This window comes from Populus alba, chromosome 1 (assembly GCF_005239225.2).
Source record: "Populus alba chromosome 1, ASM523922v2, whole genome shotgun sequence".
Classification (NCBI taxonomy): domain Eukaryota; kingdom Viridiplantae; phylum Streptophyta; class Magnoliopsida; order Malpighiales; family Salicaceae; genus Populus; species Populus alba.
Genome location: NC_133284.1, coordinates 4,857,531 through 4,868,930, shown reverse-complemented (window position 1 = coordinate 4,868,930; position 11,400 = coordinate 4,857,531). Strand labels below are relative to the sequence as shown.

The 11,400-nt window shown below is 31.0% G+C and overlaps 1 protein-coding gene across 3 annotated transcripts; it reads left to right on the top strand.

Moving 5' to 3' along the window:
* Positions 1-101: 101 nt before the first annotated feature.
* Positions 102-6,339, top strand: LOC118061635 (E3 ubiquitin-protein ligase PRT1). Of its 3 annotated transcripts, XM_035075147.2 has the most exons (8): positions 102-507; positions 1,860-1,888; positions 1,979-2,158; positions 3,212-3,571; positions 3,663-3,839; positions 4,685-4,806; positions 5,353-5,754; positions 5,980-6,339. In XM_035075147.2, the coding sequence occupies exons 1-7, from the start codon at positions 335-337 to the stop codon at positions 5,722-5,724; spliced, it is 1,413 nt and encodes a 470-aa protein (XP_034931038.1). In that variant the 5' UTR covers positions 102-334; the 3' UTR covers positions 5,725-5,754; positions 5,980-6,339. The 3 variants fall into 3 exon arrangements, with proteins under 3 accessions (XP_034931038.1, XP_034931031.1, XP_034931044.1); XM_035075140.2 differs by lacking the exon at positions 5,980-6,339 and having other exon boundaries at positions 103-507; positions 5,353-5,965; XM_035075153.2 differs by lacking the exon at positions 5,980-6,339 and having other exon boundaries at positions 104-507; positions 3,663-3,818; positions 5,353-5,965.
* Positions 6,340-11,400: the final 5,061 nt, after the last annotated feature.

Below are 11,400 nucleotides of genomic sequence, written 5' to 3'. Positions count from 1 at the left end.
AGTGCGCAAAAAAAAAAATGTAGTCTAAGCTAAAACATAATGAATAACCATAAAAAAACTAGATACAGAATGTATATATATAACCAACCACGCAAGCCATCCATAGATTGACCAATGCTCAAGCGCCTTCGGGATGAAGGCTTGAATTCGTTTCTTTACCAATTGACAATTGACATGGGTTGTCTTTCCCTTATCCCTTCCCTTTCTTTTACAAGGAAAGCCACCCAAAATACGCAGAGCACAACTCATAGCTAGGTTTATAAAGAAAGACACATCCTCGTACTCGTATCTCCTTTTATGCTTTCTGTCTCTCCGTCTCTTTAAATTGAGAAATATGGAAAATCAAGAAAACAACAAAACCCCATCAGCAGAAGAATTGAAAATGCAATGCCAAAACGATAATAACTATGAAATTCCATCCCCAAAACATCATCACCAAAGGGAAGAAGATAATGGCCATGAAGAAGAAGAGGATTTCCCTGGCAAGTTTCAGTGCCCTGTTTGCCTGTATGTCTTTAATTGCCACCTTTTTTTGTGTAGAATTCAATTTTTTTAAAGTTGATTGAGCCATGCTTTTCCATGTTGACATTTACCCTTTTGTAATGCTTAAAGCGTCCTTCTGTTGCCGTTTAATTAGTTTTGGTAAAAGTGTTTTGTTTTCTGTTAAATAGTAAAGGAGAAAAAAGGGAACGAAGTTATAATTTACTGTAATGTGCCAAAAAGAAACCAACTTTTCAGTGTTTAATAGAAGAATGGCTTGACCCAATTTGCTAGACAAGAAGGAAAAAAAGGGGTCATATTGCAAGATTTTTCATGTTTGTTTTGATTTTGTGTTTCACCTTTGTGCTTCAATAGTTCGTTAATTGTATTGGATTTCTAATGTATGCTTAAAAGATGCATAGTTAAGATTTTATGGAGCTTTACTATTTAAACTTTATGATAAGGGTCAAAGTTGGATGGAGTTCCTTTGTTTTTAATTTGGATTTAGCTTCTGTAATTTCTATGGTAACAAGTTAGTTGTATGGTGTCTCTCTATACATGGCCTTGAACATTGAGAACTATGAAAATTAAGCAATATACATGTAGTATTTGACGGAATTAACATGCATGATTGTTTATAGAATTACTCACCTGTGCATCTTAAATGATCCGAAAACAAATTCAGCAGTAACATGACTGGCATTGAATTTGTGTCTGCTTGTCCCAATTCGTCATTTAAAGAAACTGGGCTGTCAAGATCATTTTTTGAAATTTAATCAACATTTTGTGAGTTACACTGCACTGATGATGCCGTGACTGACAATATACATTCAAGTATTTCATTTTCGGAACATGAAATTAGATTAAAATGGAGTGCTTTCCAGAAGCTTTTGGGCATAATGTACATGTCCAGCTTCCTCCAATGATAAGAGCGATCATTTGTAGAAACTTGTATATAAAAATTAGCAAGTTCAGTTGAGGATGCTACACATTCATTGCCAACTGTTTTTGATATTCACGGGGACAATTTTAAGATCATTGACCTTTACTAGAAAAAAAAAAAAAGAATTATGAGACCTTCATGCATTTTTTTTATACTAATCAATGCTTGTTTATAATATTGATAATAATTTGGCATCTGTGGTTGAAAAAGCAAATGAACAGCTAATCTAAAGTTCTAGAGTCATGCAGATTATCCATACTTGGATCTTTTGGGAACCATGTATTGTTTCCTATGTTTGCATGTAGAAACAGAAGGCAGATGTGACCAAATTACAGCTTTGCAGATGTGACCCCAGATAGTTGTTAATTAAGCAATATCTCAATCAATTTTTATCTAGTGTATGACGTGTTTAAAGGGAGTTTCCTTTATTTTACAGGGACCTACTTTACAAGCCAGTTGTTTTAGGTAAGGAGGCAAAACTTTCAATTTTTTATACTGGGTGCTTGTAATCTTATATTTACAAATCCTTCCTTTTTTTCCTTTTATTTTTTGTAGCATGTGGCCACTTTTCATGCTTCTGGTGTGTATTTCGTTGCATGAATGGCTTACGCGAGTCACACTGTCCAATTTGTCGGCACCCATTTAATCACTTCCCACGTGTGTGTCAATTGCTGCATTTCTTACTTATGAAGATGTGCCCTATAGCCTATAAGACAAGGGAAGGAGAAGTGGAAGGTAAATATCTTTGATATCCTTTTTATTTCTTTTTGCTGCATGGATTTCTAATTTTGATTTACTAGCTTGGCTGTTTTTGATCTAGAGTTTACAACTAGCTGATCAAGAATGTTAGAATGTCCTGGTGTTAGCAAGCATTAAAAACGCAGTCATTCGTTTCTAGAGGAGAGCCACTATTACAGCAAACACTTTTTTGCTATGACACTAATTCTTGTACTTGCTGTGCAATTCTGAGCCAAACTTGGCTGAGAAAGAGCTGTAGAGAGTGAAACCAAATTGTTTGTTTTGGCTGGACATGTGGATTGATTCTGCATGTGTTATTGAAGGGAAAAAACTAATGATTATGTTTAAGAATAGTAGATGCAGTTGTTTTCATTACTTGCAAAAACTCTTTAAATGGTCTTGTCATTGTTGTAAAGCTTTTTGGTAAATTGTATGTTTGAACCATTACCTGCTCCCCTCCCCAAACTGTGCTGCTCTCTCTCTGTCTCCCACTTTGATGCACTGTAGATATACCATTTACCTTTTCTTTTTTCAATACGAGACATATCTTCATTTTGCTAAAGAAAGAGAAAACAGAATGAAAAGTTTCTTCTTTTGCTGTGTCATTTCCTTGTTTCAGTGCTCCAATGGCAAGTGAATTTAGTTATAATTTTCCTATATGTGCAAAGTGGTGTTGCCTGGTAGTGCGCAGTTGCATTTGTTCTTGCTTCTTAGTGGTTGAAAGGAATAGAAACAGAGACTTTGGAATGTCAGTTACACTTGTAGAACTTAAAGTATTAAATCTGTGAAGACAATTTGCAGTGACAATTTAAATTTTGATGGGAACAGATTTTTGAGGGTTGCATCTCCTTGCCCCTTTGCAATTGCTCCTTGGACATTCCCTTTCGTTTTATTAGGAACCTTGGACATTCCATTGATCACACTCGTGTGCATCCCTTAATTGCTCCACCACTATGTTGAACCTCTTGGTGGTTTGACTTGTATTAATATTATGAACGATAATGTCATTTGAAACAGATTGATGCAATATTTTCTTATTTGGTTGTGCAGAAGAAGAAAAGAAATTTGGCCTTTTCTCACCACAGTTTGGTCATCATTCATCTGGATCACTTCCTGGTGAAGAGCTAGATGTCCCAAGCAATTCTCTACAAACCAAATTGGGTTATGATAGTTGTTTTTCTTTAGGGAATTTTCCAGTGGCAATTGCACATAGTGTGGATAATGTGAAAATTATACCTTCATCACCATTAAGTATATCTGAAGGCACTGCGAATGCAGCCATCAAAAGTAGCAACTTGATTAGGACAGGGCTTGGACGTGGAATTCAAAAGCAGGCCTCTGTTGCTGACTTGCTGTGTGCTGAATGCAAGAAGCTGCTGTTTCGACCAGTAGTTCTTAATTGTGGCCATGGTAATCTCTAATAAACTGCATTTACCCAGCTAAAACAGAAGAAATAGAATCATTATTGTCAAGTGCTTAATCTAATATCTTCTCTGTGCAGTGTATTGTGAATCTTGTATCATCATCCCCATGCAAGGAATTCCTAGGTGTCAAGTTTGTCAAAGTTTGCATCCAAATGGGTTCCCGGGTGTTTGTTTAGTTCTAGAGAATTTTTTGGAGGAGCACTTTTCTGAAATTTATGCAGGGAGACGAGAAGGTTTGCCCAAAACTTTAACTTGTCAGTATCAAAACCTTGAACTTTTATCTTGTCATTTGCTCTTGTTAGTGTCCGGGCTTCATTCCCAAATCTGAAAATGAATTATTAAAGTAACTTTCCTGAAATATAAATTTTTCTATTAAGCTACATCATTCTTTATGAGGTAAACCTTAAGCAAATCAACCTCTTAATAGACCAAAGAAGGGAAAAATTCCTCAAAGTTTTCATTTGATAGTGATGATAGGCTCACTAGACAAAATGAGAAATATGGAAAAAGAAATTTTGAGGAATGAGGAGAAAAATAGCAAATGGGGTTGTCTGTTCAAATTGTCTCAGCCTTTCTTTTTCTCAGTTTTCTCCTGGATTGGTATTGCTTTGACATTCTGACAAAGAACTTCATTCTGTTTCTTTCTTTGATTTGTCACTTATTTTCCTCTCACATGTGGACACATGATGTGTGCGTTCACAGTAGACAGAAATCTTAAGAGAAAAATAGTTTATCGCTCCTAAAATGGTTGCGCAATTACTCTTCTAAACTTTAAGGATACTTCTGTACAACAGTACATGTCAGTCAATCATGAAAGATAAGGAGTAATTGAAGCCAATTGACTTCACAACAAGTCTAACCCTACCATTTTCAGATTTTTCCCAGAATGTCAATGGACTTCTAACCAATCCATTTAATTTTCAAACAATTCATGCAAACACATGCAGATTTTGATTTGGGCCCTCACACATTGTGTGCCCGACAACTTGTTTGCGTGAGCATGTGTTGGTCGGTGATCCTTCTTGAATTTGTTCACTGTCTTATAAGTTCTCATTTCATATTTATGCGTTTTCTTTTTGCGTTGAATGTATGACTTCAGGTTCAACACAAGCTCAACAACTAGCTACACGGTCATCATCAGTACCTTCAAAGGTTTATTCATCAAGGATATTTGGCAATGGACCCAAGGTTCACATTGGAGTTGGGTGTGATTCTTGTGGGGTAATGTTGTTAATTTTTAATTCCCTTTGTCTATCATGTTTGATAGTTGCAAAAGTAGTTTATATATGTATGAACAAGATTCAATCTCAGATGCATGATTTCCTTTAGAAGGCTTGGCACTTCTGTTGAATGCATTCTCAGAATTGGGATGACATCTTCTTAATTGTTACTGTATCTATCCTTGGAACATCCCTTACTTTCCCTTTCTGTGCCTATTATTGTGCTTATTCTCATCGATTACTCAACAAAAATGAATTCCCTTTTTGAAAATCTCTTGCTAGACATGTTATTCTTATTAGAGTAATGTGGAATTTTTACTTAGGCTGCGATGTGAATGTTACTGTCATCCTTAAACGTGGTTATGTTGCTCTATTCAAGGAAAGTTGGTAAATATTTATCTGAAGTACATCAAATACACTTGGGTAGTTCAGTTATTTTTACAATATATATAGTACTAACACAGCTAATGCAAACTAGTCTAGCATGTCATTTTCATTATGGTAGAACTATTTGAACGAATTCAAAAGCTTTGAACTTTCATGACAGATGTCGCCGATAATTGGGGAAAGGTACAAATGCAAAGACTGTTGGGAGAAAATAGGGTTTGATGTATGTGAAGCATGCCACAACAATCCCTCCAACATTTCAGGCCGATTTAATCAGCAGCATGAACCAGAGCACAATTTTGAGATTGTGCAGCCACAGGGCAATGTTGAACATGTACACATGTGGGATCTTGATCAGTCTGATGTTCCAGAAGATGAAGATGACGATGAACATGATTTTCTTGCTCCAGTCTTGTTAGATGATGTTCTACCGGATGTAGAAGATGGCTCTAATGATATGGTAGATGTTTCTGCTTCGGTTTTGTCAAATGATGTTGCACCAGATCAAGAAGACGGTCCTGATGTCTCCTAGGTCAGCTTTGACTGGAGAAAAATCGACAAGGTACCACCACCAACGCTAGTTTGCTAGGTGAGAATGATGTAATGATAGAAGAAGCTTGATAAAGGAAAACGATAGTTAAAAGAGATATGATTAATTATGTGATAAAACAAGTTGATTAAATTTCTGTACATATCTCGTAAGTAAATGAATCCATGCAAGGGCAATATCTGATCACAATCTGTAAACCCCAGATCATATTTATTGGATTTTTTTTCGTTTGTGTAGTAAATGGATCGGTTCCGTATATCATCATCCAGAGTTTAAATCCCAGGGGAAGCCAAGAGAAATAAATTTATCATAAACGCAGTGTATACACATGAAAACCTCAGGCTCACAGGGGGATTTAGCCTTGGTATAAAAATGCACGTTCCAAATGAGAAATTCTATGGTAACTCACAGTTGACTACAGGTAATTATCTCACTGAAGAGTGTCTTTAGGGTACTTGGTAAGAGTCATTTGATGATTTAAATCAAGTTTTTGTATTTTTTTACTTGTATAATTTATTATGAATATTTACAAATATTACCATTCTACACGCAACATACAACAGATGTGATCAATACAATTTATTTTCTTTCAATTTTTTTGTGCCTTTTTTATATCACAATCTAACAATAAATGAAACACAATAAATATATTTAAATAATATTTAAGGGATACGCTCTTATCTTTTGGGATGATATTTCAAAATAGCACTTTCCTAATTTTTTTTTTTAAAAAGTAGCACTGGTCAATTTTTTATTTGAAAAATAGCGTACTTAATCAATTATGTTATTGAAGACAACTTAATCTACTTTGTTGTGTTGTTCTCAACAACGCAGCTCAACTTTTATTGAAATATTCATGCGCCAAAGAAAATTGTTTTAGGCATTTCTTGGTACATCATGATATGTTTTTGCATATGCATATTTAACGCGTTAAACAAATATCTTAAAAAAAATAATTATAATTTTAGTTTTAATAATTAAATCAGACTTAAATTTTAAATAATTTAATCAGCTAAGATACAGAACATCCTCGAATTAAATTTAAAAGATATTTTTATTATTTTTCTAATTAATTTAAGATTTTATATACTTTTCATAATTAGCTTTAATTCAAAAGTGCTTGAGTATTTTATAATTTCCAGGTATAGATGGACCAACAATTTTAAATTCACCATCAACTTACCATCTTTATCTTCATCCTCCCCGGTCAATCTTTAAGTGAGCTCCTCCTCTGTTTAAACTTCTTTTCTCCGCAACTCTCTTCTTGTTCTTTTTGTACAAATAATACCATGGAGTTCAAGTTTCGAGCTTTAGACAATAGGGCGATGCCAGTGTACTTCTTCTTGTTCTCTAGTGTCAGTTGTTTTTAAGAACAAGCATTGCAAGTCCCATGCAATTTTCTTTCCTTACCTCTAATCTCTCTAAATCTCTGTTTCGAGTCTATTTTCAAATATTGTTTGTTTTTTTTAAACAAAAAATTATTTGCACAGTTAGGAACAACCAACCTGGTAGATTGCGCTTTCCTAACAGTGCAAACCATATGCTATTTTCTCATAATTGTTTTTTATGTGTTCTTTTTGGAAAGTGTCATTTTTTTAAAAAAAATCTGGCTTTTGACTCGTATTTATCATTGTTAGATTTGGTTTTATTAAATAAATAAAAACCTAAAACTCCTCTATAGTGATTTTACTAGAACTCTAAAGTCATTAGTATTGTAAATAGGAATAATAAAATTACTATTTTATCTTTATATATATAAAAAATGGCCTTGGCAATGAGGGTAATAAGATAATTTTTAATTCACATTAAAATAAATAAATTACTCTTTAAAGTAAAAAAAATATTGAATTGGTCTGTAGGGGCTATTTTGGCTTTTCTCTTTCTACAACACAGTAAAATAATTTAATTGTATTTGAATTAAAATTATCTTAAGCTTATATAAAGGGGCTCTTTGGTATTTTTATTATGGTAATTTTATAAATATTTAGTTTGGTAAAGGACAATTTGATACTAAAATACAAGCAAAAAAAATATTGAATTGGTCTTTGGGGGGTTGTTTTGACCTTTATCTTTCTACAACTTGACTTAATTGTTTTTGAATTTAAATTATCTTAAGCTTTTGTCCAGGGGCTCTTTGGTATTTTTATAATTATTTAGTTCGATCAGGGGCAATTTGATATTTTAGTGTGTGTGTATATATAATTGTATTTAATATTAAAAAGTTGATGGGACATGTTGTCCATGCTAGCAAACATGATTGTGTCCGTGATTTTTGGATGGTGCATGTAGTGTTTTCCAATCCACAACGGTGTTTGAATCTTCATAATGATACCTTCATTATTTGGCAGCGCATGTGACTGATATCTCTCTAGTTTGGCAACGACGATCTCTTCTTCTTCTTCTCCTTTCCTTCCTACTTGATTTTTATACTTGTCCCTGTAAATTTTTAAATCAGCCTTTCAATTTGTTTTGCTTTAAGATTTGGTTTCTATTCTTTTTATTATTATTTTTTTATTTTAAATAATTCATGAAATTGAATTTTTCTCTTAATTTCATCATCTTTTGATTTTTTTATTTGTCAAATTTAGTCCTTATTATTTTGATTGTTATTTTTTTTATTTCCTTAATTGAATTTTTTTTTTCAATTTCATCTTTGAATGCTTTATTTCCTTTTATTTTTATTTCAAATTTTTATTTTTTATCCCTAAAATATCTCTATATAAAAAAATTTTAATTATAAATTTATCAAATTAATACAAGTAAGGATAAAAATAGTTATTATTATAGTTTTAATACCTAACTTAGGGCAAGACCTGAGTTACAGGTTATAAGGGTTAACACAAGTTAATCCAGCAAAATATTTAAAAATGATCAAAACGATGTTGTTTTGAAAAATAACTTTTTTCAAAAAACTTAACAGGTTTTTAACTAAGTTAGACTGAGTCAATCATTCCTCTATTTTTTCTTAAATATAGACTGATCATGGCCCCAAGTTGGCTAGGTCCTAGGTCAACTCGCTGAGATGGTTCAAGTTTTATAACTAAGATTATTATAATATTATTAATTTCAACATTCAATATAAACTAAAGTAAAAAATAATATCTATTTTTTTTTAATTATGTAAATTTGATAATAAAATATATTAAGGGTAAAAGAAGTTTTTTTATATTTTTTTATGTTTTGTATACCATCAACCAAACAAAATATAGAGGTAGCCACGCTTGTCTTTTTACTATTACCAAACACAATTTGATCTTCATATTTTGATCTATTTTGTCTCATATGTCCACATTATTTGGTTAATTTAATTTTTTATCCATTTATTCAATTGTTTTAAATATAATTCTGGATTAGTATTGTTTTTTTAAAAAATAGTATTCAATAAATATGTTTGCTTAATCTTTTTATAGATAATTTTAATTAAGGTTGTGTTTGGTTAGTGTTTCAGGATAAAAATGACATATATTAAAAAAAAATATTTTTGGTTGAAAAGATAAAAATATTAAACTTATATAATTTCAAAACAAGAAACACATAAATACATGTTTTTTATACACTCACTGTTTTTATTTTTCTAGTCTTGAAATAGTAACCAACGCTACCTAATCAAAGATGCACATAAAACCCCAACTCATGACCTAAATAATAATGGAATCCATATCCATCAACTTTGTATGTAGCCGGGTGTTAACTTATGAATCAAGCTTCTATTATATCTATATCTAATTTATTATTTATTGGATACAAATTTAAATATTTATATCCTATCTATCATGCCTCAATATCCATTCAAGTATTTACTAAATGAGTTATATTTCTTATGTAACATAAAATAAAAGAGATAGTTACAAAAAATGGTAGTGTGTGTATATATAATTATAAATGATATGCATATTATGTCAATATTAGAATATGGAATTAGATTGTATTAAAAAACATAAATATTATATATATATATATATATATATATGTTTTGATCAAATTTAACAATATATATACTTTATCTATTATTTATCAAATAAAATAACAATTAAATAACCAAATATTTAAATAAGTTCAAGTTTACATTCATCAAATTAAAATAACATTATCATACCTACCTATATAAATGGGGTAGAGTTCCTCTCCACTCATGTCTTTCCTCTCCACCTATCTCTCGATATGCTGGGTGCTTCCCTAAAAGTAGGGGAAATCATAACTTTTTCTTATTAATTAATTTAGTATTTATAAGTTTTTTTAAAGAAAGTCTAAGCTAGATGAAAATAAGTTAGATGAAAACAAGGATAAATTTGTTTATGGGCTAAGCCTAGTGGATTATGAAGTTTGAACTAATACAAAAAAGAATACAAAAAAAAAAAAAAAGAAGATCTAATCTTGTAAAAAAATTTGCAAGTGAAGTTAGGCAATTTCAATTATGCATCCTCAAAATATGAAGTAACGTAAAGAATGAATAGTTAATAAATGGTTATTTATAATATTCCCTACATAAATATTGAATCTTAGCTTTTGGAGACAAACCTAATATTATTGTATCTTAGCTTTATATATATATATATATTATATATATATATATATATATATATATATTTTATAAATTTTTTTATTCCACAGCATGTCACATACTACCTAACTACGTACTAACATCTAGAAGCTAAGGAATTTAATTCAAACCAATACTCTTCCATTGTACTTAGCCAAAATTAAAGTCATACCATCTTTAAACAGATGCGTGGAGTGGAAGCAATTGTAAATTAGGTTTCGACAGATTTTAGAGTACTTCTCCTTGAATGACAATAATGGCATCTCCAAAGGGAAAGGTAAATGAAATAATAATAATTTATTTTTTCTCCTCTGATGATATAGTTAAATAAAGAGTTAAAATTTCTTTTTCATCAATAAAAAATCATTTCTGATCCTACGTACATATCTATATAAAAAAACTAAAAACATTAAAATTTATTATTTGACATCCGTAACTTTTTTTCAATGACTTTTCAAAAAAGTAAAAGGTATTTTATTGAAAATATTAAAATATAAATAAGTTTTTAAAATAATTTTTTTTATTAGATTATACATGCAAAAAATTATATTTATATTATTAAAAATCATATCAACAATTTAACTTTTTTAAATGGTTTTTGCCGCTATGCTCTGACTATTTGGAAAAGATCCCGTAGATACGTGTTTTCACAGCACTGCTGCTCCTCCCTCCTAGCAGCATTTGTGCATGGTCCTCGTCCTGCCCTCCACAATTAATTGCTTTAGCATGGCACGACGTAATATAATTTATTTCTTACCTGCCCCCATTGGTCACTGCCAAATCGCTTTAATTGTGTACAATATAGCTTTCACATTCGTTATTGCGAGCTAAAAGATTTTAAATATATAATAAAAAGTTTTAAACATGCAATTAAATGCTGGTAACATTAAAAAAAATATAATTTTAAACTTCAAGCAATAAATAAGTAATATGTAGAAACATTTGTTTAAACTGCTAGAATTTTATATAAAAATCAATTTATAAAATATAGAAGGACATCAACCTAAAATAAACATTGTTTGAGCACTTCAAAATAGAAAAATGACACGATAACAAAAAGAGTATGAAAACCCAACTTTTAAATAAAAAGTGAAGTCTCAATAATTGTTGTAAGCAAA